Source organism: Engystomops pustulosus, chromosome 10 (genome assembly GCF_040894005.1).
Source record: "Engystomops pustulosus chromosome 10, aEngPut4.maternal, whole genome shotgun sequence".
Classification (NCBI taxonomy): domain Eukaryota; kingdom Metazoa; phylum Chordata; class Amphibia; order Anura; family Leptodactylidae; genus Engystomops; species Engystomops pustulosus.
The window spans coordinates 98,124,856-98,149,142 of NC_092420.1; the positions used below are offsets into that span (position 1 = coordinate 98,124,856).

The window sequence follows — 24,287 nt, forward strand, 5'->3', positions numbered from 1 at the left end:
CCCTCCATCTTGTCTCCTCAGTATAACACTCTCCTCCCCCCATCTTGTCTCCTCAGTATAACACTCTCCTCCATCTTGTCTCCTCAGTATAACACTCCCCTCCTCCATCTTGTCTCCTCAGTATAACACTCTCCTCCATCTTGTCTCCTCAGTATAACACTCTCCTCCCTCCATCTTGTCTCCTCAGTATAACACTCTCCTCCCCCCATCTTGTCTCCTCAGTATAACACTCTCCTCCATCTTGTCTCCTCAGTATAACACTCTCCTCCCTCCATCTTGTCTCCTCAGTATAACACTCTCCTCCCCCCATCTTGTCTCCTCAGTATAACACTCTCCTCCATCTTGTCTCCTCAGTATAACACTCCCCTCCTCCATCTTGTCTCCTCAGTATAACACTCTCCTCCATCTTGTCTCCTCAGTATAACACTCTCCTCCCTCCATCTTGTCTCCTCAGTATAACACTCTCCTCCATCTTGTCTCCTCAGTATAACACTCTCCTCCATCTTGTCTCCTCAGTATAACACTCTCCTCCATCTTGTCTCCTCAGTATAACACTCTCCTCCTCCATCTTGTCTCCTCAGTATAACACTCCCCTCCATCTTGTCTCCTCAGTATAACACTCTCCTCCATCTTGTCTCCTCAGTATAACACTCTCCTTCTCCATCTTGTCTCCTCAGAATAACACTCTCCTCCATCTTGTCTCCTCAGTATAACACTCTCCTCCATCTTGTCTCCTCAGTATAACACTCTCCTCCATCTTGTCTCCTCAGTATAACACTCCCCTCCTCCATCTTGTCTCCTCAGTATAACACTCTCCTCCCTCCATCTTGTCTCCTCAGTATAACCCTCTCCTCCCTCCATCTTGTCTCCTCAGTATAACACTCTCCTCCCTCCATCTTGTCTCCTCAGTATAACACTCTCCTCCCTCCATCTTGTCTCCTCAGTATAACCCTCTCCTCCATCTTGTCTCCTCAGTATAACACTCTCCTCCATCTTGTCTCCTCAGTATAACACTCTCCTTCTCCATCTTGTCTCCTCAGAATAACCCTCTCCTCCATCTTTTCTCCTCAGTATAACACTCTCCTCCATCTTGTCTCCTCAGTATAACACTCCCCTCCATCTTGTCTCCTCAGTATAACACTCCCCTCCTCCATCTTGTCTCCTCAGTATAACACTCTCCTCCCTCCATCTTGTCTCCTCAGTATAACACTCCCCTCCTCCATATTGTCTCCTCAGTATAACACTATCCTCCATCTTGTCTCCTCAGTATAACACTCTCCTCCATCTTGTCTCCTCAGTATAACACCCCCCTCCTCCATCTTGTCTCCTCAGTATAACACTATCCTCCATCTTGTCTCCTCAGAATAACACTCTCCTCCATATTGTCTCCTCAGTATAACACTCTCCTCCATATTGTCTCCTCAGTATAACATTCCCCTCCTCCATCTTGTCTCCTCAGTATAACACTCCCCTCCTCCATCTTGTCTCCTTGGTATAACACTCTCCTCCATCTTGTCTCCTCAGTATAACACTCCCCTCCTCCATCTTGTCTCCTCAGTATAACACTATCCTCCATCTTGTCTCCTCAGTATAACACTCCCCTCCTCCATCTTGTCTCCTCAGTATAACACTCTCCTCCATCTTGTCTCCTCAGTATAACACTCTCCTCCATCTTGTCTCCTCAGTATAACACTCTCCTCCATCTTGTCTCCTCAGTATAACACTCTCCTCCCTCCATCTTGTCTCCTCAGTATAACACTCTCCTTCTCCATCTTGTCTCCTCAGTATAACACTCTCCTCCATCTTGTCTCCTCAGTATAACACTCCCCTCCTCCATCTTGTCTCCTCAGAATAACACTCTCCTCCATCTTGTCTCCTCAGTATAACACTCTCCTCCTCCATATTGTCTCCTCAGTATAACACTCTCCTCCATCTTGTCTCCTCAGTATAACACTCTCCTCCATCTTGTCTCCTCAGTATAACACTCTCCTCCCTCCATCTTGTCTCCTCAGTATAACACTCTCCTCCTCCATCTTGTCTCCTCAGAATAACACTCTCCTCCATCTTGTCTCCTCAGTATAACACTCTCCTCCCTCCATCTTGTCTCCTCAGTATAACACTCTCCTCCTCCATCTTGTCTCCTCAGAATAACACTCTCCTCCATCTTGTCTCCTCAGTATAACACTCCCCTCCTCCATATTGTCTCCTCAGTATAACACTCTCCTCCATCTTGTCTCCTCAGTATAACACTCTCCTCCATCTTGTCTCCTCAGTATAACACTCTCCTCCCTCCATCTTGTCTCCTCAGTATAACACTCTCCTCCCTCCATATTGTCTCCTCAGTATAACACTCTCCTCCCTCCATCTTGTCCCCTCAGTATAACACTCTCCTCCCTCCATATTGTCTCCTCAGTATAACACTCTCCTCCTCCATCTTGTCTCCTCAGTATAACACTTTCCCCCATCTTGTCTCCTCAGTATAACACTCCCCTCCTCCATCTTGTCTCCTCAGTATAACACTCCCCTCCTCCATCTTGTCTCCTCAGTATAACAGTCTCCTCCATCTTGTCTCCTCAGTATAACACTCTCCTCCCTCCATCTTGTCTCCTCAGTATAACACTCTCCTCCCTCCATCTTGTCTCCTCAGTATAACACTCTCCTCCATCTTGTCTCCTCAGTATAACACTCTCCTCCCTCCATCTTGTCTCCTCAGTATAACACTCTCCTCCATCTTGTCTCCTCAGTATAACACTCTCCTCCATCTTGTCTCCTCAGTATAACACTCCCCTCCTCCATCTTGTCTCCTCAGTATAACACTCTCCTCCCTCCATCTTGTCTCCTCAGTATAACACTCTCCTCCATCTTGTCTCCTCAGTATAACACTCTCCTCCATCTTGTCTCCTCAGTATAACACTATCCTCCCTCCATCTTATCTCCTCAGTATAACACTCTCCTCCATCTTGTCTCCTCAGTATAACACTCTCCTCCCCCCATCTTGTCTCCTCAGTATAACACTCTCCTCCATCTTGTCTCCTCAGTATAACACTCTTCTCCCTCCATCTTGTCTCCTCAGTATAACACTCTCCTCCATCTTGTCTCCTCAGTATAACACTCTTCTCCCTCCATCTTGTCTCCTCAGTATAACACTCTCCTCCATCTTGTCTCCTCAGTATAACACTCTCCTCCATCTTGTCTCCTCAGTATAACACTCTCCTCCTCCATCTTGTCTCCTCAGTATAACACTCTTCTCCCTCCATCTTGTCTCCTCAGTATAACACTCTCCTCCTCCATCTTGTCTCCTCAGTATAACACTCCCCTCCATCTTGTCTCCTCAGTATAACACTCCCCTCCTCCATCTTGTCTCCTCAGTATAACACTCTCCTCCATCTTGTCTCCTCAGTATAACACTCTTCTCCCTCCATCTTGTCTCCTCAGTATAACACTCTCCTCCCTCCATCTTGTCTCCTCAGTATAACACTCCCCTCCTCCATCTTGTCTCCTCAGTATAACACTCTCCTCCCTCCATCTTGTCTCCTCAGTATAACACTCTCCTCCATCTTGTCTCCTCAGTATAACACTCCCCTCCTCCATCTTGTCTCCTCAGTATAACACTCTCCTCCATCTTGTCTCCTCAGTATAACACTCCCCTCCTCCATCTTGTCTCCTCAGTATAACACTCTCCTCCCTCCATCTTGTCTCCTCAGTATAACACTCTCCTCCATCTTGTCTCCTCAGTATAACACTCCCCTCCTCCATCTTGTCTCCTCAGTATAACACTCTCCTTCCTCCATCTTGCCTCCTCAGTATAACACTCTCCTCCCTCCATCTTATCTCCTCAGTATAACTCTCCTCCCTCCATCTTGTCTCCTCAGTATAACACTCTCCTCCATCTTGTCTCCTCAGTATAACACTCTCCTCCCTCCATCTTGTCTCTTTATGTTCTCTCTCCATTACTAATAATTTCTTGTTTTTCAGGCACGGGGATGACCTGATTGTCACTCCATTCGCCCAGGTACGTGCGTTTCTGTCAACGTCGCCATCTTAAATGTGAAAAAGAGCCAATCAGATTGCAGCTCTCATATTTATGTACAGTGGACGATGAGATTAGTGATCTGATTGGCCAGTATGGACATCTCTTAGTTTTCGGCAGTGACTGATGTGCGTCTGTCTCTGTTGCAGGTTCTGGCCAGTCTGCGCAGCGTCAGGAATAATTTCACTTTATTAACCAATCTTCATGGAGCGCCAAACAAGTAAGTGTGAACGAGGCTTTAACGTGTGATGCAGGGAGTCGGAGACAACTGCATATAACTCTATCAATGTGCATAGGAGAAGCCGGGACACAACTCTCTCAGTTCAGAACCTGGAAATCTGGCACCAGGGGAGTAACTAGCAGAAGATGGGCCCCATAGAAGACTTGGGCCCTGCTTACCCTGATAAAAAAAATACAGATATTTGTACACCTACATCTGTATATAATCACACATATTTATATCCCTATATCCTTATATAGGGGCTTGGGGGCAGGGTGGGAGGAAGCCGGAGCCTGTAGCGGAGGGGAGTATGCGAGAATGGGGAAACCCGGATCGGACAGGTGGGGCTGCGGTCATGGGGATGTTCCGGGAGTTTACAGTGCGGGAGGGTGAATGTGCCGGCAGGGAAGTGTCCTGCACATACATACAGTTCTACACTCATACACACACATTTATACATTGTAATATTTAAGAGAAGCAGTTTGCACAGCCAAATTTTTCATTCTTTCTGAATGTTAGTCTATTTTTAGTGCATTTCTTTTTTTGCTTTTGAGACACATTTATACACTAATACACACTTATATACACTCATACACACTTATATACACTCATACACACTTATATACACTCATACACACTTATATACACTCATACACACTTATATACACTCATGCACACTTATATACACTCATACACACTTATATACACTCATACACACTTATATACACTCATACACACTTATATACACTCATACACACTTATATACACTCATACACACTTATATACACTCATACACACTTATATACACTCATACACACTTATATACACTCATACACACTTATATACACTCATGCACACATTTATACACTCATACACACTTATATACACTCATACACACTTATATACACTCATGCACACTTATATACACTCATACACACTTATATACACTCATGCACACTTATATACACTCATACACACATTTATACACTCATACACACTTATATACACTCATACACACTTATATACACTCATGCACACATTTATACACTCATGCACACTTATATACACTCATACACACTTATATACACTCATACACACTTATATACACTCATGCACACTTATATACACTCATACACACTTATATACACTCATGCACACTTATATACACTCATGCACACATTTATACACTCATACACACTTATATACACTCATGCACACATTTATACACTCATACACACTTATATACACTCATGCACACTTATATACACTCATGCACACATTTATACACTCATACACACTTATATACACTCATGCACACATTTATACACTCATACACACTTATATACACTCATGCACACTTATATACACTCATGCACACATTTATACACTCATACACACTTATATACACTCATGCACACATTTATACACTCATACACACTTATATACACTCATGCACACTTATATACACTCATACACACTTATATACACTCATGCACACTTATATACACTCATGCACACATTTATACACTCATACACACTTATATACACTCATACACACTTATATACACTCATGCACACTTATATACACTCATACACACTTATATACACTCATGCACACATTTATACACTCATACACACTTATATACACTCATGCACACTTATATACACTCATGCACACTTATATACACTCATGCACACATTTATACACTCATACACACTTATATACACTCATGCACACATTTATACACTCATACACACTTATATACACTCATACACACTTATATACACTCATACACACTTATATACACTCATGCACACTTATATACACTCATACACACTTATATACACTCATGCACACATTTATACACGCATGCACACATTTATACACTCATACACACTTATATACACTCATGCACACATTTATACACTCATACACACTTATATACACTCATACACACTTATATACACTCATGCACACTTATATACACTCATACACACTCATGCACACTTATATACACTCATACACACATTTATACACTCATACACACTTATATACACTCATACACACTTATATACACTCATGCACACATTTATACACTCATGCACACTTATATACACTCATACACACTTATATACACTCATACACACTTATATACACTCATGCACACTTATATACACTCATACACACTTATATACACTCATGCACACTTATATACACTCATGCACACATTTATACACTCATACACACTTATATACACTCATGCACACATTTATACACTCATACACACTTATATACACTCATGCACACTTATATACACTCATGCACACATTTATACACTCATACACACTTATATACACTCATGCACACATTTATACACTCATACACACTTATATACACTCATGCACACTTATATACACTCATGCACACATTTATACACTCATACACACTTATATACACTCATGCACACATTTATACACTCATACACACTTATATACACTCATGCACACTTATATACACTCATACACACTTATATACACTCATGCACACTTATATACACTCATGCACACATTTATACACTCATACACACTTATATACACTCATACACACTTATATACACTCATGCACACTTATATACACTCATACACACTTATATACACTCATGCACACATTTATACACTCATACACACTTATATACACTCATGCACACTTATATACACTCATGCACACTTATATACACTCATGCACACATTTATACACTCATACACACTTATATACACTCATGCACACATTTATACACTCATACACACTTATATACACTCATACACACTTATATACACTCATACACACTTATATACACTCATGCACACTTATATACACTCATACACACTTATATACACTCATGCACACATTTATACACGCATGCACACATTTATACACTCATACATATACACTCACCGGCCACTTTATTAGATACACCTGTCCAACTGCTCGTTAACACTTAATTTCTAATCAGCCAATCACATGGCGGCAACTCAGTGCATTTAGGCATGTAGTCATGGTCAAGACAATCTCCTGCAGTTCACACCGAGCATCAGTATGGGGAAGAAAGGTGATTTGTGGCCTGTGAACGTGGCATGGTTGTTGGTGCCAGAAGGGCTGGTCTGAGTATTTCAGAAATTGCTGATCTACTGGGATTTTCACGCACAACCATCTCTAGGGTTTACAGAGAATGGTCCGAAAAAGAAAAAACATCCAGTGAGCGGGAGTTCTGTGGGCGGAAATGCCTTCTTGATCCCAGAGGTCAGAGGAGAATGGGCAGACTGGTTCGAGCTGATAGAAAGGCAACAGTGACTCAAATCGTCACCCGTTACAACCAAGGTAGGCAGAAGAGCATCTCTGAACGTACAGTACGTCGAACTTTGAGGCAGATGGGCTACAGCAGCAGAAGACCACACCGGGTGCCACTCCTTTCAGCTAAGAACAGGAAACTGAGGCTACAATTTGCACAAGCTCATCGAAATTGGACAGTGGAAGATTGGAAAAACGTTGCCTGGTCTGATGAGTCTCGATTTCTGCTGCGACATTCGGATGGTAGGGTCAGACAACATGAAAGCATGGATCCATCCTGCCTTGTATCAGCGGGTCAGGCTGGTGGTGGTGGTGTCATGGATCCATCCTGCCTTGTATCAGCGGCTCAGGCTGGTGGTGGTGGTGTCATGGATCCATCCTGCCTTGTATCAGCGGCTCAGGCTGGTGGTGGGGGTGTCATGGATCCATCCTGCCTTGTATCAGCGGCTCAGGCTGGTGGTGGTGGTGTCATGGATACATCCTGCCTTGTATCAGCGGCTCAGGCTGGTGGTGGTGGTGTCATGGATCCATCCTGCCTTGTATCAGCGGCTCAGGCTGGTGGTGCTGGTGTCATGGATCCATCCTGCCTTGTATCAGCGGCTCAGGCTGGTGGTGCTGGTGTCATGGATCCATCCTGCCTTGTATCAGCGGCTCAGGCTGGTGGTGGTGGTGTCATGGTGTCTTTGGGCCCCTTGGTACAACGCCACAGCCTACCTGAGTATTGTTGCTGCCCATGTCCATCCCTTTATGAGCACAATGTACCCTGTAACATCTGATGGCTACTTTCAGCAGGATAATGCGCCATGTCATAAAGCTGGAAGCATCTCAGACTGGTTTCTTGAACATGACAATGAGGTCACTGGACACAAATGGCTCCACAGTCACCAGATCTCAATCCAATAGAGCATCTTTGGGATGTGGTGGAACGGGAGATTGGCATCATGGATGTGCAGCCGACAAATCTGCGGCAACTGTGTGATGCCATCATGTCAATATGGAGCAAAATCTCTGAGGAGCTTCCAGCACCTTGTTGAATCTATGCCACCAAGAATTGAGGCAGTTCTGAAGGCAAAAGGGGGTCCAACCCGTTACTAGCATGGTGGACCTAATAAAGTGGCCGGTGAGTGTAGTTATCCACACATACAGTATATACCCATCAAATACTCACACATAGTATATACATCATATTATTACACACAGTATATACACCACACATACACATATGTATACACTGTTTACAAACCATATACAAACACATACACTATATGCACACATACAGCATATACATATTGCATACAGTACCATATACAGACATATAGTGTATATACACACATACAGCATATACACATTCTGTGGCAGATGGGCCCTCTGACACTGTGGGCCCCATAGCAGCTGCTTTGGCTGGTTTCCCTGTAGTTACGCTCCAGTCTACAGATAGTAATAACTATACAGTGTTCTGAACACCTTGTAACATGTAGTAATGTTATACGTCCACTAGATGGAGATGTCTGACTATGTGTGTATATAGGACGCTGCAGTGGTTGGTTTATTTCAGTGATTTGGTCTTTTCTACATATATACTTTTATAATATTATTATTATATTATTATTATTAGTTTGTACCTTGTACATTTGCACAAACTGTGCTTTCTGATGCCCCTCACCACTTTCATAAAAAGGAAGGGAACAGGCAAGGCCTCCACCAGATTTATTGTATTTCACACCCAAAAATTAATAAGACAACTGAAATCTATGTGAGCAGTCTCCTGCCAAAGACACGCAGCCTGCTGGAGCCATGTGTATGATCGGCTGCAGACAATGCGAAGTCTCCAAGTTACTCCATATCTATTGTATTATACATTTTCAGTAACGAAGCTACACCTTGTGGGATGCACTGGAGATCCTGCACACAGGTAGTGGGGCTTATTTACTAAGGGTACCGCGGATCGCACTTTCGTCGGATTTTCGAAGTTTTCGGGATTTGTGCCGCTGTGACAGGGATTTAACTGGGAATCAGAGGGTGGGCCGTCGGATGATCCAACTGATTTGGACTGAGCGCGGAATTTAAGATTCAATTTGTGTCGCAAGACAATGCACTTACATGCACCAGGAAGAAGAAGGTGAACTCCAGGGACCTGAGCGGGGAAGAGACACATGCAGGATATCGGGTGCAGGATCTTAGTGACTCCCCACACAGCGGATTATACACGGACAATGCACTTACATGCACCAGGAAGAAGAAGGTGAACTCTGGGGACCTGAGCGGGGAAGTGACACATGCAGGATATCAGGTGCAGGATCTTAGTGACTACCCGCCCAGCACATTATACACGGACAATGCACTTACATGCACCAGGAAGAAGAAGGTGAACTCCGGGGACCTGAGCGGGGAAGTGACACATGCAGGATATCGGGTGCACGATCTTAGTGAGCCCCTGCACAGCGCATTATACACGGACAATGCACTTACATGCACCAGGAAGAAGAGGGTGAACTCCAGGGACCTGAGCGGGGAAGTGACACATGCAGGATATCGGGGGCACGATCTTAGTGACTCCCCGCACAGCGCATTATACACAGACAATGCACTTACATGCACCAGGAAGAAGAGGGTGAACTCCGGGACCTGAGCGGGGAAGTGACACATGCAGGATATCGGGCGCAGGATCTTAGTGACTCCCCGCACAGCGCATTATACACGGACAATGCACTTACATGCACCAGGAAGAAGAAGGTGAACTCTGGGGACCTGAGCGGGGAAGCGACACATGCAGGATATCGGGCGCACAATCTTAGTGACTCCCCGCACAGCGCATTATACACGGACAATGCACTTACATGCACCAGGAAGAAGAAGGTGAACTCTGGCGACCTGAGCGGGGAAGCGACACATGCAGGATATCGGGTGCACGATCTTAGTGACTCCCCGCACAGCGTATTATACACGGACAATGCACTTACATGTACCAGGAAGAAGAAGGTGAACTCCTGGGACCTGAGCGGGGAAGAGACACATGCAGGATATCGGGGCAGGATCTTAGTGACTCCCCGCACAGCGCATTATACACGGACAATGCACTTACATGCACCAGGAAGAAGAAGGTGAACTCTGGGGACCTGAGCGGGGAAGCGACACATGCAGGATATCGGGCACACGATCTTAGTGAATCAAGGCACAGGACATTATACAGGGACAATGCACTTACATGCACCAGGAAGAAGACGGTTAACTCCGGGGACCTGAGTGGGGAAGCAACACATGTCACATCTCATAGGATACACTGGAGACTCTGCACACAGCACACACAGATAGTATAGACAGGCAGTGTGATGTTACATCTCATAGGATACACTGGAGACTCTGCACACAGCACACACAGATAGTATAGACAGGCAGTGTGATGTCACATCTCATAGGATACACTGGAGACTCTGCACACAGCACACACAGATAGTATAGACAGGCAGTGTGATGTCACATCTCATAGGATACACTGGAGACTCTGCACACAGCACACAGATAGTATAGACAGGCAGTCTGATGTCACATCTCATAGGATACACTGGAGACCCTGCACACAGCACACAGATAGTATAGACAGGCAGTGTGATGTTACATCTCATAGGATACACTAGAGACCCTGCACACAGCACACACAGATAGTATAGACAGGCAGTGTGATGTTACATCTCATAGGATACCCTGGAGGATCTGCACACAGCACACATATAGTATAGACAGGCAGTGTGATGTCACATCTCATAGGATACACTGGAGACCCTGCACACAGCACACAGATAGTATAGACAGGCAGTGTGATGTTACATCTCATAGGATACACTGGAGGCTCTGCACACAGCACACAGATAGTATAGACAGGCAGTGTGATGTCACATCTCATAGGATACACTGGAGACCCTGCACACAGCACACAGATAGTATAGACAGGCAGTGTGATGTTACATCTCATAGGATACACTGGAGGCTCTGCACACAGCACACAGATAGTATAGACAGGCAGTGTGATGTCACATCTCATAGGATACACTGGAGACCCTGCACACAGCACACAGATAGTATAGACAGGCAGTGTGATGTTACATCTCATAGGATACACTGGAGACTCTGCACACAGCACACAGATAGTATAGACAGGCAGTGTGATGTCACATCTCATAGGATACACTGGAGACTCTGCACACAGCACACAGATAGTATAGACAGGCAGTGTGATGTTACATCTCATAGGATACACTGGAGGCTCTGCACACAGCACACATATAGTATAGACAGGCAGTGTGATGTTACATCTCATAGGATACACTGGAGACCCTACACACAGCACACACAGATAGTATAGACAGGCAGTGTGATGTTACATCTCATAGGATACACTGGAGACTCTGCACACAGCACACATATAGTATAGACAGGCAGTGTGATGTTACATCTCATAGGATACACTGGAGACTCTGCACACAGCACACAGATAGTATAGACAGGCAGTGTGATGTCACATCTCATAGGATACACTGGAGACTCTGCACACAGCACACAGATAGTATAGACAGGCAGTGTGATGTTACATCTCATAGGATACACTGGAGACCCTGCACACAGCACACAGATAGTATAGACAGGCAGTGTGATGTCACATCTCATAGGATACACTGGAGACCCTGCACACAGCACACAGATAGTATAGACAGGCAGTGTGATGTTACATCTCATAGGATACACTGGAGACTCTGCACACAGCACACAGATAGTATAGACAGGCAGTGTGATGTTACATCTCATAGGATACACTGGAGACCCTGCACACAGCACACAGATAGTATAGACAGGCAGTGTGATGTCACATCTCATAGGATACACTGGAGACCCTGCACACAGCACACACAGATAGTATAGACAGGCAGTGTGATGTTACATCTCATAGGATACACTGGAGACTCTGCACACAGCACACAGATAGTATAGACAGGCAGTGTGATGTCACATCTCATAGGATACACTGGAGACTCTGCACACAGCACACACAGATAGTATAGACAGGCAGTGTGATGTCACATCTCATAGGATACACTGGAGACTCTGCACACAGCACACAGATAGTATAGACAGGCAGTGTGATGTCACATCTCATAGGATACACTGGAGACCCTGCACACAGCACACAGATAGTATAGACAGGCAGTGTGATGTCACATCTCATAGGATACACTGGAGACTCTGCACACAGCACACAGATAGTATAGACAGGCAGTGTGATGTCACATCTCATAGGATACACTGGAGACCCTGCACACAGCACACAGATAGTATAGACAGGCAGTGTGATGTCACATCTCATAGGATACACTGGAGACTCTGCACACAGCACACAGATAGTATAGACAGGCAGTGTGATGTTACATCTCATAGGATACACTGGAGACTCTGCACACAGCACACAGATAGTATAGACAGGCAGTGTGATGTCACATCTCATAGGATACACTGGAGACTCTGCACACAGCACACAGATAGTATAGACAGGCAGTGTGATGTCACATCTCATAGGATACACTGGAGACCCTGCACACAGCACACAGATAGTATAGACAGGCAGTGTGATGTTACATCTCATAGGATACACTGGAGACCCTGCACACAGCACACAGATAGTATAGACAGGCAGTGTGATGTTACATCTCATAGGATACACTGGAGACTCTGCACACAGCACACAGATAGTATAGACAGGCAGTGTGATGTTACATCTCATAGGATACACTGGAGACCCTGCACACAGCACACAGATAGTATAGACAGGCAGTGTGATGTCACATCTCATAGGATACACTGGAGACCCTGCACACAGCACACACAGATAGTATAGACAGGCAGTGTGATGTTACATCTCATAGGATACACTGGAGACTCTGCACACAGCACACAGATAGTATAGACAGGCAGTGTGATGTCACATCTCATAGGATACACTGGAGACTCTGCACACAGCACACACAGATAGTATAGACAGGCAGTGTGATGTCACATCTCATAGGATACACTGGAGACTCTGCACACAGCACACAGATAGTATAGACAGGCAGTGTGATGTCACATCTCATAGGATACACTGGAGACTCTGCACACAGCACACACAGATAGTATAGACAGGCAGTGTGATGTTACATCTCATAGGATACACTAGAGACTCTGCACACAGCACACACAGATAGTATAGACAGGCAGTGTGATGTTACACCTCATAGGATACACTGGAGACCCTGCACACAGCACACAGATAGTATGGACAGGCAGTGTGATGTTACATCTCATAGGATACACTGGAGGCTCTGCACACAGCACACACAGATAGTATAGACAGGCAGTGTGATGTTACATCTCATAGGATAGACTGGAGACCCTGCACACAGCACACAGATAGTATAGACAGGCAGTGTGATGTTACATCTCATAGGATACACTGGAGACCCTGCACACAGCACACAGATAGTATAGACAGGCAGTGTGATGTTACATCTCATAGGATACACTGGAGGCTCTGCACACAGCACACACAGATAGTATAGACAGGCAGTGTGATGTCACATCTCATAGGATACACTGGAGACTCTGCACACAGCACACAGATAGTATAGACAGGCAGTGTGATGTCACATCTCATAGGATACACTGGAGGCTCTGCACACAGCACACAGATAGTATAGACAGGCAGTGTGATGTCACATCTCATAGGATATACTGGAGACTCTGCACACAGCACACACAGATAGTATAGACAGGCAGTGTGATGTTACATCTCATAGGATACACTGGAGACTCTGCACACAGCACACAGATAGTATAGACAGGCCGTGTGATGTCACATCTCATAGGATACACTGGAGACTCTGCACACAGCACACACAGATAGTATAGACAGGCAGTGTGATGTTACATCTCATAGGATACACTGGAGACTGCACACAGAACACAGATAGTATAGACAGGCAGTGTGATGTCACATCTCATAGGATACACTGGAGACTCTGCACACAGCACACACAGATAGTATAGACAGGCAGTGTGATGTTACATCTCATAGGATACACTGGAGACTCTGCACACAGCACACAGATAGTATAGACAGGCAGTGTGATGTTACATCTCATAGGATACACTGGAGACTCGGCACACAGCACACAGATAGTATAGACAGGCAGTGTGATGTTACATCTCATAGGATACACTGGAGGCTCTGCACACAGCACACAGATAGTATAGACAGGCAGTGTGATGTCACATCTCATAGGATATACTGGAGACTCTGCACACAGCACACAGATAGTATAGACAGGCAGTGTGATGTTACATCTCATAGGATACACTGGAGACTCTGCACACAGCTAGTATAGACAGGCAGTGTGATGTCACATCTTGTAGTATACAACTCATAGCTGAGGCTCATAGTGATAAATAATGAAAAAATCTTATGGAATTGATACATTTCAACAAACTAATACATTTAAGTTTTCCATAAATCTTGGGGCCTTTGCAGTGTTTTATGCTGCAGACCTCCCGCTGCCTTGTCCGGCGTTGCTGTCCTGACCCGCGGGCACGAGTGACTGGCATATATCTGCCTTCCCATGACGTGCCCAGGTCAGACATTCACGGAGCATCAACATTTCCACTGCTCACTTTTTATACATTTCATAACCGGTCCAAAATCATCAGACGCCTTCAGATCGGAGGCTGCCAATATATATGCCATCACCTCCGTAACCAGCGGAGCGTGGAGCGCACAACACATGCACGGCAGGAATGTATATCGCCATCCCATTCATTTGCTTTGGCATTAGCCGGGCTGCTGATGGCTCCAGTAATTAAGGCCTCTATTCATGCCGGGGCTATGGGGGATTCTGTGTGTGTTTGCTGTCCTTGAATGGACTCCGGGAGGGGGCAGCGCCGCGTGGTTTGGGGCTGAACGCTGAATTCACTTCTCGGTGATCAATGAGACGTTCTATACCCGGAGCAGGGACTTACATCAGGATCAGGATTATCCTTCTCTCTTACACTGCATTCTGTCACTTATCCCTTTTCTTATGGCGAATGCGAAAAAGAAGGACTGAAAGACCTTTGTCCTTCTCTATATATATCTGGAGAGGTTCACTCACCGGCCACTTTATTAGGTACACCTGTCCAACTGCTCGTTAACACTTAATTTCTAATCAGCCAATCACATGGCGGCAACTCAGTGCATTTAGGCATGTAGACATGGTCAAGACAATCTCCTGCAGTTCTCCCGAGCATCAGTATGGGGAAGAAAGGTGATTTGTGGCCTGTGAACGTGGCATGGTTGTTGGTACCAGAAGGGCTGGTCTGAGTATTTCAGAAACTGCTGATCTACTGGGATTTTCACGCACAACCATCTCTAGGGTTTACAGAGAATGGTCCGAAAAAGAAAAAACATCCAGTGAGCGGCAGTTCTGTGGGCGGAAATGCCTTGTTGATGCCAGAGGTCAGAGGAGAATGGGCAGACTGGTTCGAGCTGATAGAAAGGCAACAGTGACTCAAATCGCCACCCGTTACAACCAAGGTAGGCAGAAGAGCATCTCTGAACGCACAGTACGTCCAACTTTGAGGCAGATGGGCTACAGCAGCAGAAGACCACACCGGGTGCCACTCCTTTCAGCTAAAAACAGGAAACTGAGGCTACAATTTGCACAAGCTCATCGAAATTGGACAGTAGAAGATTGGAAAAACGTTGCCTGGTCTGATGAGTCTCGATTTCTGCTGCGACATTCGGATGGTAGGGTCAGAATTTGGTACAACACCATGAAAGCATGGATCCATCCTGCCTTGTATCAGCGGCTCAGGCTGGTGGTGGTGGTGTCATGGATCCATCCTGCCTTGTATCAGCGGCTCAGGCTGGTGGTGGTGGTGTCATGGATCCATCCTGCCTTGTATCAGCGGCTCAGGCTGGTGGTGGTGGTGTCATGGATCCATCCTGCCTTGTATCAGCGGCTCAGGCTGGTGGTGGTGGTGTCATGGATCCATCCTGCCTTGTATCAGCGGGTCAGGCTGGTGGTGGTGGTGTCATGGATCCATCCTGCCTTGTATCAGCGGCTCAGGCTGGTGGTGCTGGTGTCATGGATCCATCCTGCCTTGTATCAGCGGCTCAGGCTGGTGGTGCTGGTGTCATGGTGTTGTTGCTGACCATGTCCATCCCTTTATGAGCACAATGTACCCTGTAACATCTGATGGCTACTTTCAGCAGGATAATGCGCCATGTCATAAAGCTGGAATCATCTCAGACTGGTTTCTTGAACATGACAATGAGGTCACTGGACACAAATGGCTCCACAGTCACCAGATCTCATCCAATAGAGCATCTTTGGGATGTGGTGGAACGGGAGATTCGCATCATGGATGTGCAGCCGACAAATCTGCGGCAACTGTGTGATGCCATCATGTCAGTATGGAGCAAAATCTCTGAGGAGCTTCCAGCACCTGGTTGTATCTATGCCACGAAGAATTGAGGCAGTTCTGAAGGCAAAAGGGGGTCCAACCCGTTACTAGCATGGTGTACCTAATAAAGTGGCGGTGATCGTATAATGGTGATGCAAGGAGCCTTCAGCTCCCTGCTCCACCATTAGCTGCTGCTGTGTGTGAGGCTGGGGCCGGTACGCGCAATGTGAAGACGCATTCACACCTGGGAGCTCCGGAGCCACACACAGCAGCGACTGACAACCAAAAGCTGTTGTGGGAGAATGGCCTAAGAGGGGGCAAATAAAATATGGCACTATATACTTAGACTCACAGAACAGAAGGGTTTAAAGGAAATGTAACATCAGAATCCATCATGATAACCCAGGGACACTTACTCACAGCTCCAGGCACAGTGACTGTGAGCTTCTTATTTGTTATCTGTGGCCTCCTTCCTTCTACAATCGACTTTTATAATTATGCTAATGAGTCTGAAGAGCTCAGGGAGGGTATTACAAGAGCCACTCTGTATTGTAGCTTCACAGGCTGTTACGCAGTGTAGGAGCACTTCCCCCTCCCTCTGCCTGGGGGTCACAATACAGGGTGGGGGTTTCATAGGAAGGAGTCACTAAAAAGGGGGCATTATACAGAGTAGGGGCCATTTAAGTGAGTACCATCATAATTGATATGAGCTAGATAGATACAAGATAGATAGAAGGTAATAGATAGATACGAGATAGATAGAAGGTAATAGATAGATACGAGATAGATAGAAGGTAATAGATAGATACGAGATAGATAGAAGGTAATAGATAGATACGAGATAGATAGAAGGTAATAGATAGATATGAGATAGAAGGTAATAGATAGATATGAGATAGATAGATGGTAATAGATAGATGGTAGCAGACTGTACAATCGGACAATCTCTCACCACGTACATACATTTCAATGACACGTGCAATGACATTACATAACCAGTTACTTCCAGCGATGTGTTACTCCCTTCGGCCCCTAGAGGGAGCTCCCTACATACAGATCAGGATCCACAGCTGTTTACGTGGTCCCTTACACATGTATCCATCACATCAGATCACAGCCCTGACACGGATTTCAGGCAATCTGATTGGCTCCCCGGAGCCTGCACTGTATCCATACATCCAGCTCCATCATGATATATACATGTCATGTCCATGAAGCACAGGACAATGAATCCTGTACTGAGCCCAATACCTGGGTGACAGGGCGACCCCATTGCTCATCTCCTGTTGTGTACAGTCAGTCAGAGATGTTCATACTCCTTCGTGAATCCACAGGGTGAAAGCCCCAGTGCTTAGGGACCACCGCCATCACATCCCATGGGAGCCCAGGCTTAGACCACTGTCACACATTCAGGTTTTTTTGTCCAGTTCCAATGAAGTTTTTTTTTGAGCCGAGGACAGAAATGGACTAAATATAATGAAGACTGAACACTTGTTTCCCTCTTTTACAGAGCCCTTAAAAATCATATATTCCTGAGTCTCTGCAGTCACCACTAGTGACCACTTGACTACAGTTAAAAAATTCCTATTGTTCGCACAAAAGCACAGCACACACAGCCCTGCTACACACATTCACACGAACACACTCATCCCTGCTACACACATTCATACGAACACACTCATCCCTGCTACACACATTCGCACGAACACACTCATCTCTGCTATACACATTCACATGAACACACTCATGCCTGCTACACACATTCACATGAACACACTCATCCCTGCTACACACATCCACAGTCCTGCTACACACAATTCAGATACACACAAAACGCCCTGCTACACACATTCACATGAGCACACTCATCTCTGCCACTTGCATTCACATGAACACACTCAGCCCTGCTACACACATGTACACAAACACAATCAGCCCTGCTACACACATTCACATGAGCACACTCTTCTCTGCCACACACATTCACACAAACACATTCACATGAACACACTCAGTCTGCTACACACATTCAGGTGAATAAGCTCTGCTACGTACTTACACATGATAAATGGTGATAAAATCAATGTCATTACCATCTAATATTCCAATTGTCAGGAGGATCCAGCACTGCCAGCCCCTCCTTACTGCTGTCCTGCAGATCGGGTGACAAGGCATTCTTTTCATGTGAATGTGTGTGGCAGAGATGAGCGGTTTATGTAGTGTATGTGGCAGAGATGAGTGTGCTCATGTGAAAGTGTGTAGCAGAGCGAATTGTGTTCATGTCAATGCGTGTAGAAGAGAAGAGTGTGTTCCTGTTAATGTAAGTAGTTTGTTCATGTGAATGTGTGTGGCAGGACTGAGTGTGTTCATGTGAATGTGTGTGGCAGGGGTGAGTGTGTTCATGTGAATGTGTGTAGCAGGGCTGAGTGTGTTCATGTGAATGTGTGTGGCAGGCATGAGTGTAGTCATGTGTGTAGCAGGGATGAGTGTGTTCATGTGTGTAGCAGGGCTGATTATGTTCATGTGAATGTGTGTAGCAGGGCTGAGTATGTTCATGTGAATGCGTGTGGCAGGGATGAGTGTGTTCATGTGTGTAGCAGGGCTGATTATGTTCATGTGAATGTGTGTAGCAGGGCTAAGTATGTTCATGTGAATGCGTGTGGCAGGGATGAGTATGTTCATGTGAATGCGTGTGGCAGGGATGAGTATGTTCATGTGAATGCGTGTGGCAGGGATGAGTATGTTCATGTGAATGTGTGTGGCAGGGATGAGTATGTTCATGTGAATGTGTGTGGCAGGGATGAGTGTGTTCATGTGTGTAGCAGAGCTGATTGTGTTTATGTGTGTAGCAGGGCAGAGTATGTTCATGTGGATGTGTGTGGCAGGGGTGAGTATGCTCATGTGAATGTGTGTGGCAGGGATGAGTGTGTTCATGTGAAGGTGTGTAGCAGGGCTGAGTATGTTCATGTGAATGTGTGTAGCAGGGCTGAGTATGTTCATGTGGATGTGTGTGGCAGGGATGAGTATGTTCATGTGAATGTGTGTAGCAGGGATGAGTGTGTTCATGTTAATGTGTGTGGCAGGGATGAGTATGTTCATGTGAATGTGTGTGGCAGGGGTGAGTATGCTCATGTGAATGTGTGTGGCAGGGATGAGTGTGTTCATGTGAATGTGTGTGGCAGGGATGAGTATGTTCATGTGAATGTGTGTAGCAGGGATGAGTGTGTTCATGTAAATGTGTGTAGCAGGGATGAGTATGTTCATGTGAATGTGTGTGGCATGGATGAGTATGTTCATGTGAATGTGTGTAGCAGGGATGAGTGTGTTCATGTAAATGTGTGTGGCATGGATGAGTATGTTCATGTGAATGTGTGTGGCATGGTTGAGTATGTTCATGTGAATGTGTGTGGCAGGGATGAGTGTGTTCATGTGTGTAGCAGGGATGAGTGTGTTCATGTGAATGTGTGTGGCAGAGATGAGAGTGTTCATGTGAATGTGTGTGGCAGAGATGAGTGTGTTCATGTGTGTAGCAGAGATGAGTGTGTTCATGTGTGTAGCAGAGCAGAGTGTGTTCCTATGCTACATATCCAGCAGACTCCCTCAATGTGGAGTGTTTCCCTACTCTGCTAAAGGTGTCAGAGGTCGCCCATATTGCTAGAGCCATTGGGACAACATAGGCGGAGGCTCCACCTTGCTAAGGGACCCCTCAGCCTTACATACACCCCAGCAAATAGAAGTATACACTTGCCTTTAGTCTGTTATCACCTATCAGAACAAATACACAAAGAAGGATCATCACAATTGTTATTGTCGTATTGGGGCATCGTTGTGTCACAATGGTGATTGTTATTGCACAATGGGGGGGCATAGTCAGAATGGGGCACTGTCTTGTGACAATGGGGCACTGTGGTGCAGTGATGGGTGTGATATCTATGAAACTTCTGGGAGGACCATCAACAATAGCTGAGCCAAGAATGATAAGGCGCGTGCAATGTTTTCTACTCGCCGCTGTTATCACACTTTCCACATTACTAGTCCATAGCTGTGGGGCCCGGGGCCCGCGCCAATGTGTCATGTGCTGGCGCATACCTCCAGATAATTCTGGTGTCAGCAGCACATGATAAGGGTGCTCATGTTTGTTTTGTTTGATGCGTCGCTCAGTGTAATAGTTTTGCAATAATTTATGTTCTGCTTCTCTCCAGCAGGAGATCACCAATGTCCAACCATCCGCAGATCTCCAGGGTTAATATACAAGGTCGGTAAATGCTTTCTCTTGTCACGTTCATATCCACAAAACTGTATACTGTATAATCTATTACTTATCCTGTAGTCCAGGAGCTTTCACACCTAACTGCAGCCCCTGCTGGATCAGCGTCTGTGCAGAGCAGTGGATTGTAGTGTTTATATACAGAACTGTATATAAAGGACCAGAATTACATTGTCTTACTCTATGGTCATCCAGAATTGTCAGTAAAATTTAGCAAATTGTCCCCTTTAAAAGTTCAGACGTGTCCCAAGCCTAAGGAGTCTCTGATCCCAGCACTAGATGTGAGTCTATACATAATGAGGGGCTCTAAAGATGGTGACACATCAGCGCGGGCATCTGGCTATAGCGGTAGGAGAGACTCCCCCAGGATTTCTATGGAGGATGTTTAAAGATCAAAAAAATTGCCTTATGAAACTGGTAAATTGGCGATGCATGCCGAGCAGAAATGTAGAAATGTCTGTGAAATGTAATAAGCTCATTACTTCATTACTGCTAAGTGATCCCTGCACATGTCCCCCGCTCGGCAGTCATGGTCCTGCATGTTCCCACAGTCTTCTCATGCAGGGTCTTGGCTTTATAGGATCCTCCCAGGTTCATGTTTCCTCATATTGGGTGAGATAAATATAATAGAAGGTCTCCCGGATTTTAATGTGTTAAAAACCTTTATATAAGAACAGCTGCGCACTGGAGGCTGACCCTGGCCGCAGGTTCATACACCCAACTATAATGTATAGTATGAGGAAGGATCAGCAGCCCCCGAGGCTCCCGGGCACCACCTGCACCTCCTGTGTGATACCTCAGGAGTCTCCTCCTAACATCTCATCACTTCCATTGGGTGTGGCGGGTGCTGTACAGGTTGTACATATACACAGATCTCTTCCTGGGACAGTAAGTAGAGATCGTGCTGTGCCATGCAGGAAGTTTTAGTTTGGTTTTAGGTTAGTTTTTGGTTACGTCATGTTTTCAATATCTGCAATATATGGCGGAGTCTAAAGTCTGGGACATCTATACTTTACGTGCAACGTCCCCACTGGTGCCAACTGCATGAGGGGGCAGCAGGAGACTGGAACCCGGAGTGGCTGGGGGGCCGCATGTCTCTCAGGAGCCTGGCTTCTATTTTAGACCCTTTGGGCTGGCAAAGAGAATCAAAAAGAGGGGGAGCCCGTATTGGTGACGAGGATCCCCCCTGGGCACTCCCGTATGTGCCTAGTACCCAGCAGGTGTTATGAGGGAGGCCCATGATGGTAGCAGCAGGCCAGGGAGACACAGAGTACAATGGAGGTTCTAAAAGAACTCCAGGTTCCTTTGTTGTCAGTCTTAGAACAGCAGCAAACAACAGGCTGGCGGTAAGCACCTTCCTTTTGGAGGCTAGAAGCACAGTAGGTTGTCTCACTGTGCTGAGAGTAAACGCTGTGAGCTTGCAGGAACGTCAGCATGGACCAGCGGTCAGCTTCACTGGGAGTATCTCCTATGGAGCCACTTCGGCTCCGCTGCATCAGCTTCACTGGGAGTATCTCCTATGGAGCCACTTCGGCTCTGCTGCATCAGCTTCACTGGGAGTATCTCCTATGGAGCCACTTCGGCTCCGCTGCATCAGCTTCACTGGGAGTATCTCCTATGGAGCCTCTTCGGCTCTGCTGCATCAGCTTCACTGGGAGTATCTCCTATGGAGCCACTTCGGCTCTGCTGCATCAGCTTCACTGGGGGTATCTCCTATGGAGCCACTTCGGCTCTGCTGCATCAGCTTCACTGGGAGTATCTCCTATGGAGCCACTTCGGCTCTGCTGCATCAGCTTCACTGGGAGTATCTCCTATGGAGCCACTTCAGCTCTGCTGCATCAGCTTCACTGGGGGTATCTCCTATGGAGCCACTTCGGCTCTGCTGCATCAGCTTCACTGGGGGTATCTCCTATGGAGCCACTTCGGCTCTGCTGCATCAGCTTCACTGGGAGTATCTCCTATGGAGCCACTTCGGCTCTGCTGCATCAGCTTCACTGGGGGTATCTCCTATGGAGCCACTTCGGCTCTGCTGCATCAGCTTCACTGGGAGTATCTCCTATGGAGCCACTTCAGCTCTGCTGCATCAGCTTCACTGGGGGTATCTCCTATGGAGCCACTTCGGCTCCGCTGCATCAGCTTCACTGGGAGTATCTCCTATGGAGCCACTTCGGCTCTGCTGCATCAGCTTCACTGGGAGTATCTCCTATGGAGCCACTTCAGCTCTGCTGCATCAGCTTCACTGGGGGTATCTCCTATGGAGCCACTTCGGCTCTGCTGCATCAGCTTCACTGGGGGTATCTCCTATGGAGCCACTTCGGCTCTGCTGCATCAGCTTCACTGGGAGTATCTCCTATGGAGCCACTTCGGCTCTGCTGCATCAGCTTCACTGGGAGTATCTCCTATGGAGCCTCTTCGGCTCTGCTGCATCAGCTTCACTGGGAGTATCTCCTATGGAGCCTCTTCAGCTCCGCTGCATCAGCAGCATGACAGCAATGTGCTCTGTAGTAGAGTCCCAGGAATATTAACTCCAAGAAGGACAAAGTCTAGAAGAAATCAGAAGTCATAACTTTTATTAACTCTCAGTTCTGGAACATTCTGGGGTAGCAGCCAATAATAACGACTGATATACCTCAGGAAGATACATTTAGTGTAAACATAACATTAACCCTTTAAATGAAACCTACCATGACGAAGATGTGATGGTCGATGCCTCCTGTCTCTGCACTAATCTGTAATTTAATAATCCTGGAACCTAATTTATTAAAAACATCATTTTAGTAATATGTAAATTAACTGCAGAGGCTACTGGGGGCGTGGAGTAGCCATAGCTCCTAGAGCCCGGCCAGGCTAGGACACGCCCTAGTAGCCTCTGCTGTTAATTTACATATTACTAAAATAAAGTTTTTAACAAATTACGTTCCAGGATTATTAAATTACAGATGAGGACAGAGGCAGGAGG

At 45.9% G+C, this 24,287-nt stretch overlaps 2 protein-coding genes across 10 annotated transcripts in view; one reads left to right on the forward strand and one right to left on the reverse strand.

The window, feature by feature from the left end:
* Positions 1-24,287, reverse strand: part of LOC140104207 (uncharacterized) — a 540,921-nt gene that overhangs the window by 354,982 nt on the left and 161,652 nt on the right. The window lies entirely within an intron of this gene.
* PDE4B (phosphodiesterase 4B) overlaps positions 1-24,287 on the forward strand; it is a 302,693-nt gene that overhangs the window by 206,430 nt on the left and 71,976 nt on the right. For 3 of the 5 annotated variants that reach the window (XM_072127634.1, XM_072127636.1, XM_072127638.1), the window contains 3 exons: positions 3,976-4,012; positions 4,180-4,250; positions 21,264-21,316. In XM_072127634.1, coding sequence (XP_071983735.1) covers positions 3,976-4,012; positions 4,180-4,250; positions 21,264-21,316 — 161 coding nt within the window. The remainder of the gene's footprint in view (positions 1-3,975; positions 4,013-4,179; positions 4,251-21,263; positions 21,317-24,287) is intronic. The other 2 variants (XM_072127635.1, XM_072127637.1) reach the window with 1 other exon arrangement.